Here is a 13,802-nt window from a genome sequence, read left to right on the forward strand (position 1 = left end):
TCAGGTGTTATCTTAGAATAATTCAGTTAATTATTATTGGATGAGTTAGGGCACAATAATAGGTATTTTTAAATATTAGATTGAGTAGTAAGATCTGTCACGTGGGGTATATTGCGACATATAGTCTTAATTGACACTTTGAAGGTGTATATAAGGAGAGAACAATCAGATTTCAGACTTTTTTGGAGTCATTCTTATTTTTTGAGTTCATGTTGTAACATCAAGTCTGCAGGCGTGTTTTATGTTGTACTTAGTATTTGAGAGGAAAACATTTGTTTGGGCTCTTCTATGGAAATAGTAAGTGCACATTGTACTACATTATTATTTTCGAAGAATTCTGAATTATTCAAAGGAGTCCTGGACGACGCAATTTTGACAACGCCACGATCCTTGACGGACCAGTATATTTCCGGTTCTGATATTTATAGAAACTTTTCATTCTTTTGGACTTTAATTGAACATTTTCATGATTATTTTGGATTTTCTTCGTAATATTGTAAGTTCCTCTCACATTTTCCTTTATAACTTTGATAAAATAAATTATTTGTTGAGTTTTACAAAACTTGCTGGTTTTTATTCTTTATGTTACTTCGTTTATGACCATAGAGTCATAACAATGACTTGATGGGAAATCGGTCCGTTTATAATCTATTGACCTCCTCAATAAATTAATGTGAGCATAAAATAAAAAGAATATTTGCTTGAAACGAGTGAATAACGGATACACTCTCGTGGGTGAAAAACTCTAGCATTTTCACTCGTGGCTATGCCACTCGTGAAAATACTGAGTTTTTCACCCACTCGATGAAATATATCCGTTATTCACTCGTTTCAAGCAAATATCCTCTATATATTCGCCTATAAGCAGAGCCCAACTGCAAAGAGCATAGATTATGATATGACGTTGCATAATGCAACGTCAGATGTTGGTCTACATTGTTTGATTTAGTGATTACTCCAAACAAGCTACATAGACCCAGATCTGCCAGCACATCCTACGACGGATGATATAGGTATGTGAAGTTGAAATCGATCTATAAGCTGATATATAAGGTAATTGTCACCGTCTTGTATATAAAATGTTTCCGATTTTGTTTAGAATAGGTTCTTTATGGGTTGGAAGTCGTGATTTTTTGCAGGAAGGGGAGTTGTTGTGCAAGTCGTTATACATAAACGTTTCCTGAATCTCTGACGAGTTTGAAAATGTATACATGGTGATGGCACAAGACTTTATTTTGATAGCGTTTAATTTCAAAGCTGACTGGCTACAGCCTCGACTGGCCGTAGCGGAAAACTGTTTCGTGCCAATTTTTATCTAGGACAGTCCATGTCCGTGTTTCTGAATTTACTTGCCAGTAAACCTGTCGATCTTATTATAGATAAGAGATGCACGATTATTATATTGGAGTCTTATTGTGGCCTTGGAGTGGTAAACAGACAGGCTCTTAACCTACCATGAAGCAGCTACAGGGATTTTTCCTGGCCTGGGGAATGCTATTTCTGACCCTGGGGACTGTGTATACACAGGGAATCATCAATAACTATGTGGTCAACCTGGATGCCCCGCCGGAATTAAGATGGATTAAGGTTGTAGAAGACTACCGAGAGATTGTACAGTTTGCGCACAGCGTCATCAGGTGAGCTATTAGTTCAATATTTGCCCGAAAACCTCCGCAAACAGCTTGAACAGTACTAGAAGTACCATGAATCTCAGAACTATGGCAAGGTCAAATGTTATGCGACTACGTAATCCTTGTAAATTTAGATGTGCATGAAAGATGGCCCCTGATAAATCTGACAAGTAAAATGTACGTTCAGTACAAAACGTTTCGACATTGCAATGTTATTTTTTTCCACACGAATCTGAATTCAAGATTTCTGTATATAAAAAAAACGCCATAAAAAGACAGCTAGAGAATGTGTTTTCGTCGCCAGAATACATGCGTGGAAGATATACGGTGAAAATTTATCATAGCATGTTTTGTTGGCAAGAGGGAAACTATGTGCAGTCTACATTAGATTGTAATAAAAAATAACATCGCTAATTTAGAAAAGTATCAAGGGAGGACGCGAATGAAACTTCATGAGGAAAAATAAACGTTACTGTGCTTCCTGTCAGTTGAATCAATCAAACTAAAAGATTTTTGTCTGCTTTGATGTTTATCATGGAAAACATTTGAAGAAAATTATGTTGCTTGGTCTCACCAGTAGTTTAAAGGTGCACTGTGGGAGTTTTGAAAATGGTACTTAGTTTGGTTTTGTGTTTTTCAGGACAGCAACACAAGCAAGATTTTTAGTGTCGATGCACTTGGAGTGAATTACCTTTCCTAAGTACTTGCCACAGTAACTGACTCAGACAGGGGCAAGAATAGGATTTGAACCCATATGTTTCGGTCGCGAGTCTAACCACGGACAGTTAAGGGAATTTAACATTGTACCGCCACTTTAAAAATATGATCATATGGAAATATGGAAATTTAAGGTTAAAATGTTAATTTAATTAACATTTGCGGACGTATCTGGACAAAGGGAATTTATCATTAGGATGACACTTGGGCTCCTATGAGTATTTAATGCTAAAGACGACCATATATTTATCATTGTGGATGTCAGTATGGGGGTGTATGGAAATTTAACGTCCCCACTGGAATTTCTTTTTAATTTGCACATGCGCACATAAATCTTTTATTAAGTGTGCGCATAATTTTTAAAATATAGAAACATTTAGATACAAAATCTCAAAAAGTTCCAGAAACCAAATATAACCATCCCTATTAAAATGAAATTAAAAAATTAAAAAATTCAAATTATATTTTATAAAACAAATATTCATTTAAAATGCAATTTTTTACAAAATTGTCACAAAAAAAACAAACACTTTTAAGGCAAAATTATACACACACATATATACAAGGAAACACAAATATGATTTTTTTTAAGTTGGCTATGCTGAATTTATAGTTTCCATAAATCTGGATGGCCCTGAAGGACTCACGGTACTAATTCAGTCCCCATAGTAAACCTATGCAAACACCATGATATTAAAAATTCAAAAACTTAAATTTTTTGAGTGCTCATGACAAAATCTATATTTATCAGTATAGATGAAACATGGATCTCTACTTATGTGTAGAAGAAAGGATATGAACCGCGCCATTTTCTGGACCTGCAAGTGTTTGAAACATGATCGTTTGATTCCGCACCAAAGAGTCAGGTGCTAATTTTAGTAATGAGTGTCCCAAACTCAAGACTGTTAAAGGACTGAAATTCCATCAATAAAACAATGTCTATTTTTTTCACTTACAACTAGGATAAGCTCTCAAAAGATTCTTTTTCCTAAAATATAACTTACATTATTAACCAATCCTGGTCAGCCAAACAAATATATCTCTATTTCATGTTCACCCATTTCCAGACTGGTTCCCATTTTTCCATACCATTAGTACCGTGTGTCCTGAAAAGTGCTGTTAGTTAAAATTGAGAAGAACCTTTTTATGTCAGAGAGTGTTAATACCCGCACCGCTTAGGCTGGGTTCCACATTAAGAAATCTTATTTTTAATTAAGTGCGACCCTGAAATTTAATCTGAAACACAACTGTCACAAGCGTTCTCTGCACCAAACTGATGTCACGCAATTGGCGAACATACATTCATGACACCGTTGCTAATTATGTAATTTTGTGTGTGTGTGTGTGTGTGTGTGTGGGTGTGTGTGTGTGTATATATATATATATATATATATATATATATATATATATATATATATATATATATATATATATATATATATATATATATATATATATATATATATATATATATATAGACACACACAAACAAAACTTAACCAAACAAGACAAACAACAATCAAAAAAGCGTTGAATTAAAACAATGATAATATAAAGTCCAATGGAATCAATGTTTGAAATTTTCAAATGTCGCGCTTAACTGGTTTGAACTCTGATGATATAAACGGCAACCGAGTTGGTACTGACCTATTCAAGGAGCAGCAGCGCAATCTGTTTTCTTAATGTAAAGTGACGTAAACATATCTTATATCCCCGATAATTCGTTGGTTTCTTTTATGACAGTAATAATCACAACAACAACAATAATAATTTCAGCAAGAACTAAATAACCATAAATACAACAAAAAATAAACAAAATAAACAACAATTACGAACTAAAAATTATAATAAATGTAGGTGATTGAGTTAATAAGGAAACAAATGAATGAATTATTTAATATCGAAAAATGGAGGATCTGAACTGATAATTAGTTTATTTTGTGGTCTCGAATTAAACTGTTTGGTTTGAATGTTCTCAGAGGCGTATCCTGTAAAATTCCTTTCCTTCCCTGGTTTCGGAACTCCATTTGCGGTTATACGAAAATACAGTTAGAATCATTTCACTGAAAATATGGCTGATCAGATCTATGCAAATGGAAATATTGGTGCAGCATTTTCCGTTGGCAAAGACGTTGTGAGAGTCGAAAGCTCTTATGCCCATAAAGTAACACCAGTTTGAACCGTTTGATGTACGTACATACATACAATGATACATACAGACATACATACATACATACATACATACATACATACATACATACATACATACATACATACATACGATCAAGAGGAGCAAGAAGCCTTTTGAGATATGTTCATCTGAACTAAAGCCAATGTGTATATTCTTCTTTTATGATTGACATATTACATTTCAAGATTGACGTATTACATTTAATGATTGACATATTACATGTAATGGTTGACATACTAGATTTACTAACCGACATATTGCATTTAATGATTGACATATTACATTTAACGATTGACATACTATATTTAATGTTTGACATATTACATTTAACGATTGACGTATTACATTTAATGATACATAACATGGAGATAAAGATCATCATCCCTGAGAGTAAGATGGTTTCAACAGAAATAAATTGCGTGTTTTATGTGCATAATTGCACAATTTTTTTATTTACATTACAATTTGAAGATCCCGTTAGTCTCAAAGTATTCGTTCCTTTTGAATGATTTCGGAAACGTTGCCAATTATGGAAATTAAAACTTATCTGGTATAAAAAATTATATGTATGTTTTATGCCAGCTAATACGTTTTTAGAATTTGACATATATGACAAAAACAAAATGGTGCGGTAATAAGGGAGGAAAGGAACAAAATACATTAACATATTAGCAAATAAAACTACACACATGTAATACTTGGTGAAGCGACTACAGTCTTCACAGCGACCTTTCAAGGCACAAACTTGTATTAGGGAACAGATAAAAGGAAAAATAAAATATGAAACAATAGGATTTTTTAAATCTGAAAATAAATAAAGTAAAACTCCAGAAGGTAATCTATGAGATTTTGAACACAATAAGGGGTACGAAAAATCACACAAATGTTGATGGAATCATTGGGACATTTAAACTTCTTTCAAATTTCTTAAAGAAGGTATAGTAATTGTGCCATGTGCTCCATCAAGCATCATTATTTGTAGGTCAACCTTTTTGCTATGTACATTTCTTAAAACAGCTGTGAAACCTTCTGCTACAAATAACTACCGCAAGTGAATCAGAATCAATTTATATGGAGTGCGTAAATCTAATACATGAAGTAAAAATCCATTGCCCCTTTAAGTTACACGTGTGTGCATATATGAAAGTTTGAAGGCAGACCGAATTTCTTCAGCACTTTTATTTGACATCAAGCAGTAACTGAAAATAAATTATGCAAATAAATGGTACGCGAAATCTTTGAAATAAAGTTGTCGCCATAAGCAAGGAATTTGAAAGGAACAACGTGTTAGGTACAACGTGCTGCAGGGCTGCAATGCATCCGAGACAACTAAATGTAGATATGAGAAAAAGAAATACAAATACAACAGAGACACCTAAGTCGGGATATTGGAAGCGGAAATACAAATAAAACCGAGACACTTAAGTCGGAATATAGAAAGTGGAAATACAAATAAGACAGAGACAGTTATATGGGGATATGAGTGAAGTAAATACAAATGCAAGAGACGATTAACTAGGGACATGAGCAAACTAAATACAAACTACCAAACAAGCAAAATTAGCACAACGGAAATTACATTAAAGTGATATTACAGTGGAGGAAATAAAATGATTAGAAACAGAAATAATAAAGAAAAAAAAATATTTCTGAATTGGAACAAACAGTAAATAGAGGCTTACGGTATTTGCAACCACAAACCAATATCCTATACTAAGTACAGATAGACAGTAGTCAACACCATATGTTTATGTTGTTTTTAAAGTACAAAGAATGGAATTAATTAGGATCACTCACAGACGTATGCACTTATGTAGATTCGTATTAGACTGACTTCGTTCATAAAACATTAGACTTTATTTCTTTTGTTATTATCCCTTCGGCACATTGTCTCTGACAAAATTAGACCTTCAGCGATGAAAATCAGATTAATAAACAACTGAGTGTATCGTCTACTATCGGAATAATAAACAATTGAGTGTATACAACAGAGTGCATCGTCTACTATTCAGTTTAATACACTACATTGGTCAGAAAACAATAACCAAGTTAACTTAGAAAATACACTCAGCGTATATTTTTACATACAAGCCATTTAACATTTTTATAACTACACCTTAAAATTTTAAAGCCGTGATTCTGTGAATAGATAAAAAGACCACTCTGTCACGAAAATTTGACAGAATCGGTAAATGTTTGTAATGAAGATGACACAATTTCATTGTGGGACTTCCTACTCTCACTTAATAGACAACAATGTTCCAATTTAATAATGGAGACATATTTGTTTGATATGCGAAAACTGCTTTCTAGATGTAAAATACATTTAGCCGATGATGATGCTTTCAACTTAAGTTACAATAGAATGAATAGGAGACATATTAATTTGATTTGTAATAATATTACAATTCCACCACAGCATTGATGGAGATATCTCAAGTGAGAAACAAATACTTAATAGATAATGGTCCAACATAACAGTGTACACCACTGTTTTGTAGAATTAATATGTTTTCGTTTTAACTATTTGCAAACGCCATTGTAACTATAGAGTGAGCACCGTTTAATATTATTGTCAGCTGATGAAACGGATTATGTGGCACTATTGGAGAACATTGCCACATGATGAAATGGTTTATGTGGCAAAGAAAGAAGAGCCCACTGGCTGAACTTATTTCTTTCTTCAAGATTGCGACGGAATGACAGATGTAGAACTGGCTAGGTTGCATCCATGTAAAAGTCTTATGTAATACGCATATTATGTGAACTAGTACACAACAGAACATCTGCTGAACAGTCTGTGTCGACAGTATGAGGCACCGCTAAGGGCTATTCGTTTTAGGACAGCAAGGTTAGGACAAGGACACGTAAATAAAAATAATGGTATTTCAACAACAAATACCATCAAAGATGAAATTTGACTATGACATTGGCGGTGATGGCATATTTTTGTTCCGATTGACTTGACCTTGAAAATGGGTAGTTTATTCAGATCTAACAAATGATTACAGAAATACTAACTCGTTTAAACTGTTGTCAAACCGTACTGTTAACACCGTCTTATTTAAGAACGTTTTGCAAATGCCTGAAATACAATTTGTGAATGTACGACAAGATTTGAAGTGTAAAAAAATGACGACAAGGAGAGTGAACATTATGTAGAAGGATTATGATCACGATAGTCATACTGTCATTTCTGCGAAAGCGATTGTGCCTCTGGCAAACGTTGTCTCTGACACTATTCAAATCTTTGAAATTCAATGTTAAAAAAAAACTCGCGATCATGAGGATTATTAAAGTAAACATAATCATTATGTTGAATAAACAAGCAATGGCTTTTATGTTGATACTATTGACTAATCTACATAAGCTGATATGACTTGATTTGAACTAGGGTACCAAATTTTATTTTCCTATTTGACGCAGCGTCTACACCTTTCATCAATAATGTAAGATACACATTGACGTCACAAAATGTCATATGAAAAGAAATAATTTGATCAGCTTCTTCAATAACCAACTGTTGCACTTCTCTTTATGTCAAATAGATAAATGGCTGATTGTTTCAAATACTTTTTGATTTTCTCCAAACGTAATTTGCTAGGAGTAGGAAAAGCAGGAGGCGGATTGAGAGTATTCGGCGTAGGATATTGAGATGGAGCAGAGGGTATGAAAAGAGATTTATTTTTGGCCAAACTCGCTGTATAAGGAGGAGATTCTATATAGTCATACAGCAGCTATTGCAATAAATGTTTATTAATCTAACGGTATTTTAACTTCTCTAACTTTTTTCATTGCTATTTCCAATATTTTTTCTAAGATTCTATTTAATTTTTTTATATGTCTTTGCTGCTGTTGTTCGTATGAGCATTAAAGAGGTTAGTGTTAGGACTGTTCGGCCTGATGTCAGGATAATGTGACAGGGTAGGACATCATGCTACATATCTGCAGTATAAAGACCCAGTGCGAGACATCACTATACATTGCCACACTACAGACATCGTAGCGATATGTCTATTCGGATGAAGCTTCAATGTTTGGATCCAGTTCTTTGTTGCAGCGCTTCAGTTTATGTAATATACATTTTTACATCCGGTTGGATGGAATTTAGTTTCAAACAGAGAACTTCCACAACATTTACATTACCCTTAATTGTATTTCGTTTGTGAAGTGCATAAATATTTTCCATTCATGTGGAAGCTCTCTACTTCAAATTAAGTTAAAACATTTCAACAATTAGAATCTTAGCTTCTCTTGCTTGTTAAATAAATGGGTAATTTGTTGCCTATTGTTCACATCTTTTTCCTTGGTCTTTGTTCAACAGAGTATGTTCAATCGAATATTTAGGTTTTATCTCATCTTAAGTGGGATACACCTACTGGATGTCTTGCTTTATCCAGGCTATTTAACCAGCAGCTCCTTTGCAGTAAGGCCTTCTGTAGTGCTACGTGCAAGCATTGTTTTAAAAACAAAACCTTTCTCCTAGTACTGTCTAGCTATAATAAAGTATTTTGTTCAGTAAGGTTAGACAGAGGCCCCAATATAAAGTTAAATACAAAGAGTATGAAACCTTGGCTGTTAAGTACGTGACTCACATATGATACTTCAGTTTTCCTGCATTCGCCATTGTCTGAGTTGAGTAACGTAATTATATTCTCTTCCTGTTTTCGGTTTTGTTCAGTCCTACATGGTCTTCTTATAGTGTAGCACCCCCGATTAATTTATGATCACTTTGGTATTTTGATCTCCACCGTTTTAACCATGACAGACTGTAATGCATCCTGACTATCATGGTTGCATCTTGCTATACTTAGTTGTATTCGCTAAATTCCAGACGTTACCTCCAATGATGAAAATTATTTTGAGTGTGGCAAGTGTAATAGTAATTCTATTTTGGCGGGAATAGAGAGACATAGTCTTTTAATTGCTTTCTTTGGATCCCTTTTAGTATAAGCATATCCTGATTGGTCCACGTGAATTGATGAGTTATTTGACATCATATTAATGCTACACTCAACTATTGCATTGTCTTGATGTTTTCATACATTATTCAATATCCTTTTTCTGATGTGCAAATAATGAAAGTATTAAAAAATTATACTTTTCATAGGTACATAGAACCTGCACAATTTTAATTAGAAAACATCGTTGCCAACTTTAGAGGAACGAACATAACAATGATGGTTTTGCTTTGATGGTATATGAAAACTTACAGACGGAAAAAAAATTGATTCACAAACCACCAAAACAATATGGTGCACCAAAGTAATTTAAGTAACAACTATTTATCTCATCTGGTTTATTGATGCAGAGAATCCATAGATAATTCAAATGCCCATGAATTAAGATGGTGAGAATGATTACGGTAATACTAATTAACACAATGTTAATTCTTGCAAGCTATAACCAATTCCCTAAACAAGTTTGGCAGCTAGTTCAGTACAAGATCTGGGCAACGAGTACAATCCTACCCACTAAGTTAGGTTACATAAATGTTTGAAGCCATTGCTGTAAGTCTTAAGTTTTATTTATGTTATTAATATTGGTGGGAGTATTGAGAGTGTTAAACATCATGCTTTATTCAGTTTCGAAATGCATAGTAATTGCTTCAGTTCATACCCAAAATGGTCACAAGTAAAAATACGGCCAACAACTGTCTTTCTTGCCAGCAGGGAAAATGCAACAACGTTGTTTCAAAGCGTCATACAAAGTCATGTTGTATTGTTCCATACGATAAATAAAAGATGTTTTTCTTGCATTGATGCATCGTGAGTAAGCATGTTGCATACCAACGAATACTCGTATTTTACTTGTCGATCAGAACTCTATGGTGGCGCTCTACAGTTTCGTATTTTGCTTAGAATTTTAAAGGCAAAGAATTTCCCCTGGTTTCCTCACTGGTTATACTGGCTATTTAAAAAAATACCTTGTATATATTACGCATTGTTCAAAAACCTTTAATTCCCTTAATTTTGCTGTATGATTAATTGGTGTAATATTGATTAGAGAGCTTGGCCTTACTCCAGACGTGCACCTTTCAAACAACTGCTAGCTCCACTTGGTCATTTTCACTTCCTGAACTTCAGAGGTAAATTGTTTTAAAAAAACGATAACATTTTTTATACATTTTATTCGTTTGGTAATTCATTCATTGCACTTTCAGAAGCTGGTATTGTCTAGTCTGGCAAAATTCATTTTCCTTATTTTAATAGCTGCTATGGATAGTATACTTTAGACTAATTCAGGCTGATATTTTTGTAGCACGAGGGAGAAGTCATTTCAGCTAGCAGTGTGCTTAGCTTATGTACAATTTCCATAAGTACAATATCCAAAGAAATGTCAGCCACATTACATCAAAGTAGACTCGAGGTATGCCAACATTCTCGCCAATGTGCATGTTTTTACTCTCTCAAAAGTACATGATAACTGGTGAGCGCCCCCATGTAGTCATGTTCATACAAAATTAATACCATCCCTTCTCCTTTTCAGATCCTATGTTCCCGAGGATCTAATACCCCTAGTTGAGGAGATCGGAGCTGATATAGACAACTACATTAAGCAGCCATATGCAGGAGAGATGAGAGGTGAAGTAGCCCATTCATTGAATCAGAATCACAGCTGTTGCATTTATTCATTACAAAAGAGTATCAAGCCATGTCAAGCTTTGCTATTCCATCTCTTTTCACTGTATGTAGTTTCATTCATACGTAATGCCACCACCACATCGTCCCGTCCCCATAGTTTTAAACAAATCACTGTCGTAACGATCCCATGCGTTGTTATTGACAGGGGATTTATTGATTATAGTTTGTACTATACGTTAAACTTGTTTAATTCCATTCATAATTAACGACAATCATGCCTCTCTTTCCATAACAAGGTAGTTTAACCATCTCTGGGGTCACCTTTAGATGCATTTTGATGGATCGAAAAAATTCTTAGACTTTGTACTCTAAATAAAATTAGGTTACAATACGTTTGTTGTAATATGTCCGGATACATTATTTACTGTTCACGTGTTCATGTAAAACTGAAATATCCTGCAGATGAAGCACCATTTCGTGGTATGAACTCATAATATACATTCTGTTTAAAAGAAACTCGTAAGAAGGGAGGAAGTGTTTCAGGGGAGGTAATTATGAAAAAGCCTATAATGTCTTATCAGAAATGAACAGTAAGTACTTGCTTATAAGACGGTTCTAAATGACAACAGCAGATATAAATCTGCCGTCATAAAATGCGCCGGGGGATCTGGTTTGAATCAGTTTGTTATGAGTATTCAATAGAACAAACAACATAAATCCCGAGTCTGCGAAGGTAGATGTTGTTTTCAGTTTGATGAGGCTTATAACTGAGTATATACGGTAATTGGCATCAGATGGAATCAAATAAAACATGAGACTAGTATATTACAGTGTTACTTTAATTATTATTTACCAACTACCAATTATTAGTATTAGACTTTGTATAATCTAAATTATTTTACAAGCTAGTCTTAATTATTTTGCTGCAGTTTATCCTTCACTAATCGCTGTACTTTTGTACATTTTTAATATATTAGTTTTTCAGGTGTACTGATAATGAACGTTAAAGATACGGATTAAATATTCTTTATTAGTAAATCTATGTTCAGCTTTATCTAAAGAAAAACGTTACCTGCAATTTTGTTGTAAAGTTTAACAGTTATTTTTTGGTACAGAATAGATTGCAAATTTGAAAACTTCAGGTTACAAAATTTTCAAACAGCATAAATTACTTTATTGCAATATTATGAGTGAGAATAATGTATTAAAATTAAGTGGAATTTAATGTGCCTATCTGATCATGGGTTTGTATCGGAGGCAAACTTGCGATAAATTCAGAGCAGAACGTGCCTGTCAAGAAAGTCACATTAAACTGTGCGTTATGACTGGATCATTTTCTATTTTGGAACTTTAGTAACTTTGTCATTAACTTTGTGCTATTTATTTCTAAAGGTATTGCCAAAGCATTGAATTGCAGCTTGGGTGACGTGGTTCTTGTCAACCTTATATATGATATCTCAGCGTAAGTAATTCCGGTAGTCACATATAATTAACACTGATGATATAATTTAATGAAAATAAATAAGATCTCTTGAAGATTTATTCTTTGGGCATAAATTAATTTATTATTTTTACATGACAAATGATGCTCGGGCCACTTCATTGACGTCCTCCGATCAAACCATCCACTCTTATAGGACTTACTTTCTATCCACAGTGCTTGAGATCTTTTGTTATTTTTTATGTATATGTAAATGGTGATTGTTGAAAGTGATTGAAATTAACATAAAAAAAAACCAAAAAAACAATCACGTACCATATACTAATGAGATTTCAAGGTCAAGGAACAGTCAATATTTGTCTTTTTTTTTAGCTGAACTGGTCACAGACTGGAAGAGTATATACGATGGCTTGTCATCTCTAGTCCGTTGCCCATATGTCCTCACAATTTTGTTATCGCAACTCCCTCTAGACCATTAGATTGGTTAACAAGAAATTGTACATACATAGTTTGTCCTAAATGAAAATGGTGCCCCTCAGACATCCAGTATGGTCGCCACGGCAGCTATATGCAAACTTTTCTTATCGTAACTCTTCTGAGTGGATAATCAAATTGAGTTTTTGCTAAATGACTTTTCATTATATCTAGTTAACTCTATATGAAAACAGAGCCTGTCTGACATTCAATATTGAAGTCAGAGCAGCCAGCTTAAATTCTTGTTATAGCTTCTGATGTCAATATGGAACATTCTCAGAAATATCTCTTAAGATAACTAGTAGATGGTTTTGTTTAAACTGGTGCGAATTTAACATCCATCATGATGGCATTGTGGCAATTTAAAACATTTTTTATCGTTGTTCTACTTGATTGGTAATTAAGTCGATATGGTGTTCTCACAGTAAAATTTCTTTTGATGTCTAGTTGGGCCTAAATCACAATAGTTCCCTTCTCTCGATCAATATGATCATACACCTGCAATTATGAAAATATTTGTTTTCGCTACCCCTCCTGAGCGCATAGTCGTATCGACAAGAGGTTTTCACTACAAGAGTTCTAGTTGGACTGTGTTGGACTGGGTGACAATGGTGATAGTAAAACAGGCAATTTCATGATTGTTGTTGTTATTGTTGTTGGTGCGGGGTTTAACGCCAGTTTAACGCCAGTTATCAGCACAAGATAGACTATACATGGCGGCCAGTATAGCTGGTGGACGAACAACCCGGGGAAACCCCGGTAAG

At 34.0% G+C, this 13,802-nt stretch overlaps 1 protein-coding gene across 1 annotated transcript in view; it reads left to right on the forward strand.

The window, feature by feature from the left end:
* Positions 1-1,132: 1,132 nt before the first annotated feature.
* LOC149797089 (N-acylethanolamine-hydrolyzing acid amidase-like) overlaps positions 1,133-13,802 on the forward strand; it is a 30,123-nt gene continuing 17,453 nt past the window's right edge. Inside the window, exons 1-3 of the mRNA XM_089961768.1 lie at positions 1,133-1,637; positions 11,029-11,123; positions 12,516-12,585. Coding sequence (XP_089817894.1) covers positions 1,456-1,637; positions 11,029-11,123; positions 12,516-12,585 — 347 coding nt within the window. The 5' untranslated portion in view covers positions 1,133-1,455. The remainder of the gene's footprint in view (positions 1,638-11,028; positions 11,124-12,515; positions 12,586-13,802) is intronic.

Source organism: Sinohyriopsis cumingii, chromosome 6 (assembly GCF_028554795.1).
Source record: "Sinohyriopsis cumingii isolate HCF-2022 chromosome 6, ASM2855479v2, whole genome shotgun sequence".
Taxonomy (NCBI): Eukaryota; Metazoa; Mollusca; class Bivalvia; order Unionida; family Unionidae; genus Sinohyriopsis; species Sinohyriopsis cumingii.